The sequence below is a fragment of the Muntiacus reevesi genome, chromosome 2, assembly GCF_963930625.1.
Source record: "Muntiacus reevesi chromosome 2, mMunRee1.1, whole genome shotgun sequence".
In the NCBI taxonomy this organism is placed as follows: Eukaryota; Metazoa; Chordata; class Mammalia; order Artiodactyla; family Cervidae; genus Muntiacus; species Muntiacus reevesi.
The window spans coordinates 32,523,592-32,539,658 of NC_089250.1; the positions used below are offsets into that span (position 1 = coordinate 32,523,592).

Sequence of the window (16,067 nt, forward strand, 5' to 3'; positions counted from 1 at the left end):
TTATTTTTGGTTGCACTGAGTCTTCGTTGCTGTGCAGGCTTTCTCTAGTTGCGCTGAGCAGTGGGGTGGGGGTGGTACTCTAGTTGACATGCGCAGGCTTCTCCTGTTGCAGAGCATAGGATCTAGGCGCATGCGCTTCAACAGCTGCAGCTCTTCGACTTGGTTGCTCCGAGGCATGCAGAATTTTCCTGGACCGGGGATCAAACCCGTGTCCCCTGCACTGGCAGGCCGACTCTTATCCACTGTACCACCAGGAAAGTCCCCCAATCCAGTACTCTTGCCTGGGAAATTCCATGGACAGAGGAGCCTGGTGGGCTACAGTCCATGGGGTCACAAAAGAGTTGGAGATGACTTAGCGACTAAAGAACAACAACAAGGTTATTAAAAGAGGGGACAGGGGACTAGGATTTGAGGGGGGGGGGGCAAGGAGGCAATAATGTAGAAAAAAATGATGGACCTCAAGTTACAGATTATATTTACATAAAATATATATATCACAAATACATGTATTACAGATGTACATATATATATTCATATGTTACATATGTATATGAGTGTGTGAGCATGTACAGAGATAGCGGGATTTCCCTGGTGGCCCAGTGGTTGGGATTCTGCACTTCCACTGCAGGCAGCACCAGTTTGATCGCTGGTTGGGGAACAAAGATCTCACCATGCAGTTCAGCCAAAAAAAAAAAAAAAAAAATTTTTTTTTAAAAAGAGAGAGAGATAGCAGAGAATTCTATATGAGCTTGGCTAGATCTTGCACACCTTTTCCTTATAGGCCTAAAAACGCAGAGCAAGTTGTTTTGCAGTGAGTCCAATCTGGCAGAAAATACTGTGAACTACTTTCACCTATTGATTTGAAGATTCTGCCGTCAGGACACATGTTGTACTCTGATGCCAATAAGTCATGCGCTCGTTCTCAGCCCGCCAATGGTAAAATGGAAAAGCTGTGTGTGTAGTATTTCTCTGCCTTTTCATTATTCTTTTTTAAACTTATTGTGTTTGAGGTCTCCTTTTCCCAAGCTTCAAGGAAAGTTGAATTATTTCCTTGAAGAAGGTTGAATTCTTTCTTCCTTTTGGTTTCTGCCCTCCCAAGGTTGGTCCAGTGGTTTGTGTAAGCTTCATATAGGGTGAGATTTGTGTTGAGTTTTTGTTTGTTTGATTTTCCTCTAATGGGCAAGGCTGTGTGAGGTGGTAATCCTGTCTGCTGATGATTTGGTTTGTATTTTTGTTTTGTTTGTTGTTTAGAGGAGGCATCCTGCACAGGGTGCTACTGGTGGTTGGGTGGTGCCAGGTCTTGTATTCAGGTGGTTTCCTTTGAGTGAGTTCTCACTATTTGATACCCCCTAGGGTTAGTTCTCTGGTAGTCTAGGGTCTTGGAGTCAGTGCTCCCACTCCAAAGGTTCAGGGCTTGATCTCTCCCTAGGATGTCCTCCAACACTGTGGTGATCTCTGGACCTGCTGTGAGGGCAACTCAGATTCTAATCTGATGCTACTCCTGTGTGTTCTTGCCTCCAATGTCCCCAACTATCAGAACTAGTTGTTTTCTTTTGTGGGAGCTCTCAATGGCATTTTATATATTCCATAGACACAGAGTCTGCCTAGAAGATTGTGTGGATTTAATCTGCGCCTTTACAGCTGGTGGGAAGGTTTTGGGTCTTCTTCCTTAGTCACACTGTCCTTGGGTTTCAGTTGTGGCTTTGTTTCCACCTCTACATGTGGGTTGTCCACTGGGGTTTGCTCCTGAGGCTGCCCTGGAGGACTTGGGTTTGCCCCTGTGAGGGCCAGGCGTGGAGGTGGTGCAGTTGCTTGGGTCACAGGGGTTCTGGCAGCACCAGGTACTCAGGAGGGTTGGTGGATAGGGCAGCAAGAAATATGGTGCTCTAGAAGATTATGGCAACCAGTATTAGCCAATATGCTCCAGTATTCTTGCCTGGAGAAACCCCCTCCCTGACAGAGAAGCCGGGCAGACCACAGTCTATGGGGTCGCAAAGAGTTGGATATGACCGAAGCGACCCTGCACGCATAGATGCAAGACATTTTTTGCCAGCTCTGCCACTGCGTGTGAATTATAGATACCCTATTACAGTTTCATTTTGACCTGCTAAATCAGTCAAAGTGTGTTTTGTCCCATTTTATGGTAAATGTTAGTATTTACATTTTGGTGTCATCTAACATTTTTACCAGAGAAGGCAATGGCACCCCACTCCAGTACTCTTGCCTAGAAAATCCCATGGATGGAGGAGCCTGGTAGGCTGCAGTCCATGGGGTTGCTAAGAGTTGGACACGACTGAACGACTTCACTTTCACTTTTCACTTTTATGCATTGGAGAAGGAAATGGCAACCCACTCCAGTGTTCTTGCCTGAAGAATCCCAGGGACTGGGGAGCCTGGTGGGCTGCCGTCTATGGGGTCGCACAGTCGGACACGACTGAAGCAACTTAGCAGCAACAGCAGCAACATTTTTACAAGTCTACTAAATTTTCAGAGGAATAACTCAAATAAGAGTGCTTTGTAGACATTTGATTTTCCTTAGGTATAGCATAAGTTCACATGGAAACTTGGCAACTATTCTGCATATTTGAGTATTCTATAGACCATGTGTTACACTGACAACTAATATGAAAAATGCATGCTTCCATAAAAATAGAGCCAATTTTGTCTTTGCTTAAGTCAACCAAATATATCAGCATGGTAACTCTTCGCTTTATTTTATTTTATTCTTTTCTTCTTCCCTTTATTTTAATACATACATTCAAATAACCTTTAGAGTAAAGCCAAGAAGATGAAGAGTTGCCAACAAAAAAAATGTTTAATGCCAGATTCCTCCTACCTAAAATCTTTGCTTTTACTATTGATTTGAATGAAACACCCCATTTTCCTTCTAGTGGTTTCCTCATTCATCAAGAGCTCTTTATCTTCATAGCATGAGAACCACCAACTGCAAATGGGCTGAGTACAAACCACCTTTAGAAACTTTGAACAATCACATTCATTTTAATGTTGAATAAAAGGTTTGAAACCTAATAGGTTCATCTAGCCAACAAGCCATTATACACTATTTTACTGCCAGTTTTCTTTAATTACCACTCATACATGATATGTTTACAGTTCTGGGAAATTACACCCATACATGATATATTTACAGTTCCAGGATCTTGAAAAAGACCATAACTCTTATAAAGATTGTGTTTACACAGCTTTGCCATTGTAAGGTACTTGATCACTTTGCGTATTTGTACAGCTGAATCCCAAAGGTAGGCTAATCTTGCAAAAGACTTAACTGGAATGGACATGTTACACCATGGTTAGGATGAGGGTGACAGAAATGTCATCTTCCTGAGTTAAAGATGCTCCTACGTTAAGCCTGTCTATAAATAACATGCCTATGATAAAATATCAGATCCTTTGCATGGTAATTATCATACTTCAGGGCCTCCAAAATAAGAGAGAAAATTGCATTACTTTCCAGATAGGCTCTGTCCTGACTTCTAGTCTTGTGGGGTGACAGTAAAGAACAGAACTGAAAGGCAGGTGGGCAGGAAGTGTCTGAACTCCATGAAGGTATTCACTGAGAATGGATTTCGAGTTGTCTACCTTGCAGTTCTGCTATTCAGAGATTTGGTTTCTGTTGCGTTTTTGATAAAAGAGTGAACAGAAAGGCATAGACTGACCATTCTTACTGTATTTCTTTGCAGAAACAGACAGTATAAAGGCTTCCTAAGTGCGTTGCAACATTGGTGTAGTGGATACTGTGATGCGCTATTCAAACTCCCAAGTTCCCCATTTTTGCCTGAGGCTGATGGCAGCTCACCAGGTCTGTGGGAACTGCCCTCCACAGGTCAAGCTGCTTCATCTAAGATTAGGTTCCCTCCCCAGGGGCAACCAGTATCCAATGATTGGCCCTTTATCTCAATTAGGACAACTCCCATGGATGGCTCTAGAGACTGTCATACAAGGTTCAGAAAAACAAATATCGTATATTAATGCACACATGCAGAATCTAGGAAAATGGTACATATGAACTTATTTGCAAGGCAGAAACAGAGACGTAGATGTGGAGAACAAATGTATGGACACCAAGGTGGGAGGGGAGGGGAAGGTAGGGTGGATTGGGAGATTGGGATTGACATATACACGCTACTGATACTATGTACAATAAAATAGAGAACTAATGAGAACCTGCTGTAGAGCTCAGGAAACTCTACTCAGTGCTCTGTGGTGACCTAAGTGGGAAGGAAATCTAAGGAAGAGGGGATGTAAGTATATGTGTGGTTGATTCACTTTGCTGTACTGCAGAAACTTAACACAACATTGTAAAGTAACTATACTCCAATAATAAATAAATGTGTATGTGTGTGTTAGTTGCTCAGTCGTATCCAACTCTTTGTGACCCCATGAATTGTAGCCCACCAGGCTTCTCTGCCCATGGAATTCTCCAGGCAAGAATACTGGAGTGAATTGCCATTCCCTTCTTCAAAGGATCTTCCCGACCCAGGGATCGAACCCTGGTCTCCTGCATTGCAGGCAGATTCTTTACCGTTTGAGCTACAGGGAAGTCCTAATAAATAAATAAATACTTTTTTTAAAAAACCAACTATGACAGGCCATCCCTGCTCCAGAGCTTTTCCATAAAATCAGTTGAGGCCACTTTTGAGCCAGCATCACAGGTCAACTCTGCTTAAGGCTGCTGTAAGCAATGCTGTTGAGAGTACTCCCCAGTTAACCCCCTGCAAGCAAATTTGGGCTTCAGAGACTTTCCCCCCTCAAAGTGGACCTAAGACATAAAGCAAAATTCTTTGGCAGAATTGAAGATGACCATTTTTTATCTCATGGTAGATTATTGCCCAATTAACCTGACTTGAGTGAATGAACTAGCCACAGTTAAATTCCTGCTGGCTTTCCTGTGGATCAGTCTGTGGATCCTTTGGGGGTACAGACTTCGTTGTGTATACGTCCCTTTGAAAAGGAGTAAAAAACATTTAAGCATCATAGAATATATGCAAGTCTGATATTTAAAAAGTAGAGTTAATATTTGTCAAATCACAGTAAATATATGAATGAATAGAAGAGACTCTTTAGTTTCTACTTTCTCAATTATGTATATTTTTCTTATAACACAATACATTGTTAATATTGAGTGATTTTCTGAATAAGAATGAAACTTTGGGCATTGAAGACATGACCAAGATATACCTGGTCCTGTATCGATGTAGATGAACCTAGAGTCAGTCATACAGAGTGAAGTAAGTCAGAAAGAGAAAAACAAATATTGTATATTAACACATATATATGGAATCTAGAAAAGTTTTACAGGTGAACCTATCTGCAGGGCAGGAATAGAGATGCTGACATAGAGAACGGACTTTTGGACGCAGCAGGGGAAGGAGAGGGTGGGATGAATTGGGAGAGGAGCAGTGACATTTATACATTACTGTGCATAAAAGAGACACTAGTGGGAAGCTACTGGCTAGCACAGGGAGCTCAGCTCAGTGCTCTGTGATGACCTGAGGAGTGAGACGGGGAGAGCAGGAGGAAGACTCAAGAGTGAGGGGACATATATATACTTACAGCTGATTAATGTTGTCATACAGCAGAAACTAATACAACATTGTAAAGCAATTATGTGCTCAGTTGCTCAGTCATGGACTGTAGCCTGCCAGGCTCCTCAGTCGGTGGAATTTTCCAGGCAAGAATACTGGAGCAAGTTGCCATTTTCTCCTCTAGAGAATCTTCCCAACCCAGGGACTGAACCCGCATCTCCTGTGTCTCCTGCATTGGCAGGCGGATTCTTTACCACTGGGCCACCTGGGAAGCCCAAAGCAATTATACTCCAGTTTAAAAAAAAAAAAAAAAAAAAAGATAGATCTGGTCAAACCATGGTTTATCCAGCCCAATGTTCTGGAAGATTCTGTGAAAGATCTTGACAGTCATTCCTGACAATGACTTCAAAGTGTCAGGAAGTTTACCCCAAATATGTATCCTTTGTGCTGTCATGGCCCTGCTTTTACATAACCTATTTCTGGGATGTATAGTTATTCTAAATCCCCCACTAGACTAGGACTTCCTCAGTGGGAAATTATTTATATCTGTATCCCTTTTCTTAACCACAGTAATTAATAGGCCCCTATTGAATTCCAGTTTCAATCAGCACAGGATTTATTAGCACTTATGAGATCCTGGGCACCAAGCTAAACATTGTTTGAGAAAATGAGTCACAGTTAACTACCACCCAGGAACTTATTAAATACCTGGGGTTATAACACACTTAAACAGCTAGAGACCATTTGTTGTTGTTGTTTAGTCACTAAGTTGTGTTTGACTCTTTTTCAACCCCAGGGACTATAGCCCACCAGGCTCCTCTGTCCATGGAATTACCAAGGCAAGCATATTGGAGTGAGTTGTCATTCCCCAGGGATCGAACACTTGTCTCCTGATTGGCAGGCAAATTATTTACCACTGAGCCACTTGGAAGCCCTAGAGACCATTTAATGGTGTCCAATTAAATACGGAAGGCGAAATATTCACAGTAATCTTTGATTTCCCCTGATGCTCCAATCAAGTAACAGTACAGAAATACAAAAACCCTAAAGCTACAAATGTAGAGAAAAGTTGAAAAAAGATCATCAGCAAACAGGATTTCAGTGAAATGCTGGAAGTGTGTAACTGCCCAAAAAGCTGGAAGATGGCTAAAACCTAAGCTAGCAGGGCAGAAAGCCAATAAGTCAGTCGATTCTCCACATAGAATACTACCAGGAAGCTTGCAGACACAAGGAGGGAGGGCTGTAGGGTAGAGCTGAAAACAGGAAAATTTATTTGGCAGTTTATATGGGGATCTGTTAAAATGCAACTCCCCCAACCAAAGGGCCAGAAGATTGCAGCCTTCTCAGCACGAAAGAGGAAAGGAAGCTGACTGTGGAGAAGTTGAACCAGGAAATCTGTGGATTCAGGGACACCAGACTCAATTGGAAAGAGGGGTGAGTCTGACTGAAAACAGGGAGACAAAATAAAAGTCTACAAACTGAATGTTGACCTCCCTCAAACTTACTCACCTTGATGAAAACTGGCCACCAGACTCATGCTCACCTCATAAGAAATTGGAGAATTCCTCTCTTAGGAAACCAGTCCACAATTTGCCTGCCAATGTAGGGAACACGGGTTTGATCCCTGGTCAGAGAAGATTCCACATGCCACAGAGCAATAAAGCCCTTGCACCACAACTACTGAAGCCCATGCACCCCAACAAGAGAGCAGCCCCTTCTCTCTGCAACTAGAGAAAGACCTAGCAAAGCCACCCCACTACCCCCCACAAAAAAAGAAATGTCTACGTAAAATGACAACTTAGAATTTTCCTGATGAAATAGGGCCTGCCTAATCCCACAGTGGTGAAATCCATCAATCTCCAAACTCTACTAACATGTACAGAGCTTCTGAGTGTTTCTCATTCAACATATTAGGACACCAAGGGCCACCACACGTTTGAGAAAATCTTCCAACATGACTGACAGGAACCAAAACAAATCACGGAGAATATTTAGAAAACCAAAAACAAAACAGAACTTCAGAATAAGAGAAGATACTGTTCTATAAAGCAAGAACTGATTTCACTAAAAAATCAGAAAACTATATCTATGTACATATATAACCAACAGAAGAGTTGAAAGTATAGTTGAGAGAATCTCTCAAATAGGAGAACAAAAACCAAGGAAATGGAAATAGGAAAGAAAAGAGAAGTATAGATAAAATGGTACTAAAAACTGCCTGGAAGAAAAATGCATATCATGCGCAAATGATCAGGGCTCAGGAAGAATCAGACTTCACCACAATAAGAGCTAGAAGACAGTGGACAAATGCCTTCAAACTATCAACAGTAGCTTTATTCTTCCAATGAAGATTTGGAATGCATCATCAGCAAACAACTGGTGAAAAGTAAGGCAATTATTAACTCCAGGAACAACAAAAAGTTGTACAAGACAGGAAATGTAATAATGGTATACTACATGGCTAAGCTGTGCATAATGATTACTTAGAATGTAAACATGGCCTACTAATTTTAAAATGGTGACAAATACATTGGAAAGATGAAAAGGAAGAAAATGTGTGTGTTGATTCTGATGAAGGGCAGTGTAGAGGAGTTAGAACTTCATTTAATAATGAAAAATAATAAACCAATAAACAACAGTAAAAGAACATTATTTAGAAATATGAAGGAATTATCATACAAAGTAAGCCAAAGACAAATATCGTATGATATCACTTATATGTGGAGTCTTAAAAAAAAGATACAAGTGAACTTACTTACAAAACAGAAAGAGACTCACAGATATAGAAAACAAACTTAAAGTTAGCAAAGGGGAAAGGGAGGGAGGAAGGTTAAATTAGGAGTTTGGAATTAACATATACACACTACTATATATAAAATAGATAACCAATAACCAACAAGCATCTACTGTAAACACAGGGTATTATTGAGTACAAAATATTCAATATTTAGTAATACTGTATAAGGGGAAAGAATCTAGTTCCCTGAGCAGGGATTGAACCCAGGCCCCTGCATTGGGAGCATGGAGTCTTAGCCACTGGACCACTAGGGAAGTCCCAGGAATAGGTATGTATTTGTTTCATTAAATATGAAACAAGTTTTCCAATTGTTGTTCAGTCACTAAGTCATGTCTGACTCTTTGACACCCCATGGACTACAGCACACCAGCCTTCCCTATCCTTCACTATCTCCCGGAGCTTGCTCAAACTCATGTCCATTGAGTCAGTGATGCCATCCAACCATCTCATCCTCTGTCGTCCCCTTCTCCTCCTGCCATCAGTCTTTCCCAGCACCAGGGTCTTTTCCAATGAATCAGTTCTTTGCATCCGGTGGCCAAAATATTGGAGCTCCAGCTTCAGCATCAGTCCTTTCAATGAATATTCAGGACTGATTTTCTTTAGGATTGACTGGTTTGATCTCCTTGGTGTCCAAGAAACTCTCAAGAGTCTTCTCCAGCATGTCATAAACAGTGGTTATATTCTCAGACCCCCCTCAACTATTTAAAATTAATCTACAATGTAATCCAACCTAAATGCATCTATTATACATAAGTCATATTTTATAGGACTATTTCCAGGAGATAAATTTTAGGTTCCAAGCTGTAGGTAATTAACTCCAGTTATCTATTGCTATATAACAAGTCTTTGAAACTGAGTAGCTTAGGAACTTCCCTGGTAGCCAGTGGTTAAGAATCTGCCTTCCAGTGTGAGAGACATGGGTTTGATCCCTGGTTACAGAGCCAAGATCTCACATACAGTGGGGCAACTGAGCCCATGTACCGCAACTACTGAGTCTGAGGGCCTCAAAGAAACATCCCACATGATGCAATGAAGATCCAGTACAGCCAAAAATAAATACTTTTTTAAAAAGAAGTTGAGTAGCTTAAACAATAACCATTTTATTACATCTCATGATTTCATGGATCAGGAATTTGGGCAGGCCTCAGTTGGGTGATTCTTCTGCTCCAAGGGTGCCAACTGGGATTACTCACTGCTACTCAACTGTCGAGTGTGCTGGTCTGGACAGTTCAAGGTTCTTCCTTTGTCTGATGCCTGTGAGGGGATGGCTGGAAGGTTGGGATCAGTTGGGTCTATTGACTTTGACATGGTACTCTCACCGTAAGTGGTCTTCTCACATGGCATGTTAAAATTCCTCAAAAGAGTGTTTCAAGAGACCTAAGTGGAAACAATAAGACTTCTTCTCACCTAGTTTCAGAGAGCATGCAGTATCATACTTCTACAACCTTGTACTAGTTCCAAGTGAGTAAAAAGACCTACCAAGATTCACGAAGACAGTGGGGACTTCCCTGGTGGTCCAGTGGTTAAGAATCTGCCTTGTAATGCAGGAGACTTGGGTTCAATCCCTGGTCCAGGAACTAAGATCCTGCATGCTGCAGGGCAACTAAGCCCACATGCCGCAACTAGAGAGTCTGTTTACCATAACGAAAGATCCCCATGATGCAACAAAGATCCTGAGTGCTGCCTATAGACCTGAGGTCCCATGGAGGAGGGCATGGCAACCCACTCCAGTGTTCTTGCCCCAAGAGTCCCGTGGACAGAGGAGCCCGGTGGGCTACAGTCTGTAGGATTGCACAGAGTCAGACATGACGGAACAACTTAGCACACATGCACAGCCAAATAAATAAGTAAATAGATAAAAAAAAGATTCAAGGAAAATGGCTGCACAACAATGAGATACAAGTAGGCATGGTTCACCAGAGCACCATCTTTGGAGGCTGCCTTCCACAATGGGGATTTAATGCTCTAAATCTGTATAGGTGAAATACCAGTCACATTTTCATAAGGAAAAAAATTATTGAGTCTCAAACTGTACTCTCAAGGAAACCTACTGTCTCACTGCTCATGTTGAATAATGTTGATCTTTCATATATTTGGAAGAAAAACTGAGATGAATCATTTTTTAAAAATCAATCTTTTGTTTCCCTATGAAAACATTACTTAAACCCTATTGTTTGATATTCCTCACTTGTGTGACAGAACAATTTTTTGAAATATTTTGTTTTTGGGAATTCCCTGGTGGTCCAGTGATTAAAACGGTGCGTTTACTGCCAGGACCCAGGTTTAGTCCCCTTGAGGAACTATTAATAAGACCCTGCAAGCCACTTGAGGTGGCCAAAAAACAAGAAAAAGAAACATTTTGTTTTTCACATAGCCTTTTTCTCCTTCCTGGTTCTGTGCGGAGTTAGGCTGTTTGTGCTCAGTCGCCTAGAAGAAGTGTGTGTGTCAGATTCGAAAGCAGAAAGCTCTCACAGATACTTCCCTTTCTGGATTTTGTTTTCATAAAGCCTGAGCTTCCAGAATCTGTAGTGCAGCAAGAGGAAAGAGGTGAGAGTTGAAAGGCAACTAAAGGATGCTGAACAGCAGAGCTTCCCAGAGCTTCCCAGAGCTTCCCAGCTTAGCCCTTCCACCCACCTCCTTTCTCTCACTAGACCTGTGAAACCTCCTGAGTCACTTCTTTGTATCCTTTACTCCATGGAGCAGTCTGAAAATCACAGCTCTAGAACAATTATTGCTCAGATCTTCTGAGTTGGGGAACAATTGGGAATGGTGGAATGGAAGTTGAGGAACTTCAGGTACACAGACTCCCATGTTTCTCTTCTGTAGATTTTTAAAAATTAACTTATTTATTTTAATTGGAGCACAGAATTGATGCTTTTGAACTGTGGTGTTGGAGAAGACTCTTGAGAGTCCTTTGGACTGCAAGGAGATCCAGCCAGTCCATTCTAAAGGAGATCAGTCCTGGGTGTTCATTGGAAGGACTAATGTTGAGGCTGAAACTCCAATGCTTTGGCCACCTCATGCGAAGAGTTGACTCACTGGAAAAGATTCTGATGCTGGGAAAGATCGAGGACAGGAGGAGAAGGGGACGACAGAGAATGAGATGGATGGAAGGCATCACCAACTTGATGGACATGGGTTTGGGGAGACTCCAGGAGTTGGTGATGGACAGGGAGGCCTGGCGTGCTGCGGTTCATGGGGTGGCAAAGAGTCGGAGACGACTGAGCGACTGAACTGAACTGAACTGAATTGGAGGCTAATTACAATATTGTAGTGGTTTTTGCCATACATTGACATGAATCAGCCATGGTGTACATATGTACCTCATCCTGAACCCCCCTCCCACCTCTGAGATGAAGAAAACAGTGGAGTTACAGGTGACTAGAACTGTTTAAGCCTGGAAGCATGGAAGAATGTTGATGCTGATCATCAAAAACGGAGAGCTGAGTAGTTGCACTCAGTATTGGCAGGGAGTAATTTCGTCTTTGGAATACTAATAAATCTGAGGCTAAGGGAAAGCATCCTAAACAAGGTGGCCTGCACACAGCTGGAGAGATGGGAACATCATTCAGGTGAAAAGCTCAGGGCTGTAGAGAAGAGACACCAGCAGTTGTTAAAGAAGTGAGCTCCAACAGCAAAGAGCAGAAGACTGAGGACAGAACCTTAATGAGATCCTGCTACAAGGGCTGAAAACTGGTGACCCACCTGCTACAACAGCCTCCTTCTTTGACTATTGCTTTCTTACTGAAAACGTTGTTCTCTAATATCATAGACTGTCAGAAACTGCCACCCAAAGTTACATCAGTAAGAAGAGAACATTCCACTCTTACCTAAGAGCCCAAGACACAGAGAGGTAGCCTCGACTGATTCTCAAGTCAGGTGCAGAGCTGTGGAAAGTGGGGTTTCTGGAGACAATACTCCACATCTATCTTAACTTTGTAGTTCCAAGGAAACAAGCCTTTTTGTGTCCCCTTGTAGTCCAGATCTGATATCACACAGCACTGCTTTGTTGGAACCAATCAAAATACAGATTCATTTAAATTTACCTAAATTCCACACTTCCCCCACAGCTCTGTAACAACTCCATCCTTTTCTGTGTTTGGTGGGCTGTTCCAAGATGCCTGAGATTTGAACTCTTCCCCCTTTGCTGTGGATCAATAAACCTGAATCTGTAGACTCCGGATTCATTTCTGCAGGCATGATGATGATCAGGGGAGGACAGAGAACAACTGGAGACTCTCATAGTACACTCCTTTAGGATTGATTAGTTCGATCTCCTTGCTGTCCAGCAGACTCTCAAGAATCTTCTACAGTCAATCCTAAAGGAAATCAACCTTTAATATTCATTGGAAGGACTAAAGCTGAAGCTCTAATATTTTGGCCACTTGATGTGAAGAGCTGACTCATTGGAAAAGACCCTGATGCTGGGAGAGATTGAGGGCAGAAGGAGAAGGTAGCGACAGAGGATGAGATGGTTGGACAGCATTACTGATTCATTGCACATCAGTTTAAGCAAACTTCAGGAGATAGTGAAGGACAGGGAAGGCTGGTGTGCTTCAGTCTGTGGGGTTGCAAAGCGTCCCACACGACTTAGCGACTGAACAACAATAGTACACGCCTTTATTTTTTTTTATTTTTTTAAATTTTTTATTCTTGGTCACACTGCAGCAGCATGTTGAGTGGGATCTTAGTTTCTCTACGTGGGATGGAACCCCTGCCCCCCTGCATTACAAGGCGGGTTCTTAACTACCGGACCACTAGGTAAATCCTACACTCTTCTATTTACAAACAAAAATCGGGGACTAGGATTAGCGGTCCTAGTTGTCTTTGCAGTTTTTCGGTCTTCACACTCCGGACGTGGAGACTGATGAGTTCCATAGGATTATCACGGAGTCCTTGGGACCGTCAGTTCCCCGGGTCTTCTCCCACCTCACCCTACTGTTCCACATTTCTTCAGTACCTTCTAGTTCGCAGACGAAACTTCCTTTTCCTTATTCCTGTCCCCCAACCCCCTCTCAGGAATGAGCAACCGTTTGAACCATAAGCCACGTCCCGCCCTTCATTCAAATCTTCCTTTTCCTGGCAAAGCGCTCTAAAAAGGTGGACTAGAAATCAATGTATCTCCAGACTAAACAGAAAGCAAACACGTCCTAACAGGAATATAGTTTTTTACTTAAACTACAACGTGAAGCACTTTTAACAAGGTCCCTTGTCCTCTAGAGAAAAGAACGTTAGGGAACCGGGCAACTCCGTGGAATCCTCGGCAGGGGCGATAGCTCACTCTGCGCTTGCGCGTCCGGTAACTTGGCCCTGCAACCCCGGCGTGGAGCGGCGGCGCCGCCGCGGATTGGTCGTCGGGGCGCCGGGTCCTCCGCGCGTGCGCAGTTCTCCGCCCGTGCCGCCCATCCCGCTGCCCGTCCGCGGCCTTAGGAGTGGTCTGGCTGCAGCCGGCGAGCCGGCGAGCCGACAGCCGGGCAGGCCGAAGGTGGGCCCGGCCTGCTGTCTTCTAGGAAGAAGAGGGGGCTTGCGTTCTCGGTCTCCAGAATCCCTCAGCCCAGCAACCTGCCCCGCCAGTGAAGGGAGAAGCTGAGGAGCCGCCGCTGTGCCGCCGCCATGGCTGCCATGATGGGTCGGAAGTGAGCCTGTGGGTGACCGTGCCGGCCCGGGCGCTGCCGCCCAGGTCCCGGCAGCCCCGCCGGGGAAGCGCGACCCCGCGGACCGCGGGCCCTCGGCCTTCGGCACGCTAGCCCCCTCGGCTCGGTCTACTTCCTCCAAGACTGAGCGGCGGGGAGTGGGTCCCGACCTCGGGCCCCGGCAGCCGGGAAGATGGCGGACCCGGCTGAGTGCAACATCAAAGTGATGTGTCGCTTCAGACCGCTCAACGAGTCCGAAGTGAACCGCGGCGATAAGTACATCGCCAAGTTTCAAGGAGAAGACACGGTCATGATCGCGGTGAGTGCCCCTGTCCCCACCCAGGCTCCCTCCTTCGGGCCCGGCCGCCCCGGGAGTTGAGAGAAGTGGGGAGTAAGCCGAGAGCGACCTTTGGGGCGCCCCACCTCCGCAGTGGGGTCCGACGGCCCAGGGGAGGGGCTCGGCGCCTCGTCGGGTGCTCCGGGGTTGCCCCACCCCGGTCTGCAGCGCCGGGGACGGGAGGCACCCGCCCTGGGTCCCGGGCACTCCCCTACCTGGGGCGCGGGTGGAGCCGTTGGGGAACCGGTTGAGTGCCCGTTCGCCGGCTTTCTGTGCGCCCGCAGGTTCTGATGCAGATGCAGTCGGTGTGTCGGGCCCCCTCCCCTCAGATTTATCATTCATAAAATACGTCAGATCAGAGTTCGGCTGAGAACGTTGGGCTCTGCCTTACCGAACCTTAAATAGTAATGATATTTAGTCTTAAAAGAAGTCTTTAACTGTGCGTTAGACTGTCTTGTTTCCTCCGTGGGAGAAGGAAAACCGTAACAGTCGCAGTTATGCTGGTACCTTCAGTGTTCACCCAACCCGCTTTTGAGTTTACAGTTAGAAATGGCGAATCCAGGGCTGTAAAAAGTAGTTTTCTTTTGAAATGGGAGCGCTCGATTTTGTCTCATCCACCAGCGGATCTCGTCGATGAACGTTGGGTTAAATAAGTGCCCAGAGAGACTCACTGGGTTTTAATGGGTAGCACTCCGGAAGAGTGTTAACTTTTCGTGTGTATATCAAAGTATTATAAAAGCAGATTTTTTAAAAAATATATAAAAGTTGATCAGTAAACTAGATTTCTTGTTAGTATCAGATTCCTACTTCTAGAATTAGAATCTGCCTTGAAGAAAAATGACTTTGATAATCACAAGGATGGTGAGGTAATGTCTTTTGTAATGTGAAACATAATGTGAAAGGTCTTGAAAATAACTCCCAATTCAAGGAGATTAAAATGGAGAGTAAGATAACTGCCTACAGAACAGTGAACTCTGACAAAAAATTAAATTCATCTTTCTTGCTGCCATCTTTCTACGTTGCTATCACGCTCCCCAATTTTAGTGTTAACTTTTTCTCCTTTCCATTTAGCGTAAGTTTGAATATCTTAGTATAGAAATGGGACAAATATCACAGGAGATGGAACATTGAAGGTTAGAAGCATTGACATGTAAGACAGAACTCAAGTTACTTAGAATTTTTATGTGAAAGTTTCCAAGTTCAGCTCTAGAGGATCAATGTCATAGCTCCACATTGCTTGGGAGGGTTTTGGCAAACAAGTCATTAGGTTCTTAATAACTGCCAGCTCTTACTGTGTGAAGACTGTCAGGCTGGTTCTTTGTTAACAAGTCCACAGAAAAACCCGTGCTATAAATGACATCATGGAGAGGCCAGAAAGTTATGCACGAAACTAATCATCCTTTTCCTCCAGGGTGATCTATTTTACATGATTTCAGAAGATGCTCACTAGGCCTGGTTTGTTAGCTGGCCAACACTAGTAGGCTATTAGTTTCTCATAGAATTGTTGTGATTACTCAGCCTCTGCAGTGGTTGACAGAACCAAGCTATTTTCCTTTCAGATTTGTGTTAAGGCTGTCTTATTTCTTCAGATATTTTTTGTGTGTGTGGATATTTACCCAAACCTATAGTATTGTCAAGATTTATTTGTTGTAATGGCAAGATTTAGGATTCACAAAATGTTTTACGGTGAGGTTAGAAGACAGCCTTCTGTTGCAGGCCAAATATGACATAAGATAGGAGGAAAGAGTTAAAAG

At 43.8% G+C, this 16,067-nt stretch overlaps 1 protein-coding gene across 5 annotated transcripts in view; it reads left to right on the forward strand.

The window, feature by feature from the left end:
• The first annotated feature begins 13,748 nt into the window (after nt 1-13,748).
• Nucleotides 13,749-16,067, forward strand: part of KIF5B (kinesin family member 5B) — a 49,306-nt gene continuing 46,987 nt past the window's right edge. For 3 of the 5 annotated variants that reach the window (XM_065921196.1, XM_065921194.1, XM_065921197.1), the window contains exon 1: nt 13,749-14,295. In XM_065921196.1, the coding sequence (XP_065777268.1) occupies nt 14,170-14,295 (126 nt within the window). In that variant the 5' untranslated portion in view covers nt 13,749-14,169. The remainder of the gene's footprint in view (nt 14,296-16,067) is intronic. The other 2 variants (XM_065921195.1, XM_065921198.1) reach the window with 1 other exon arrangement.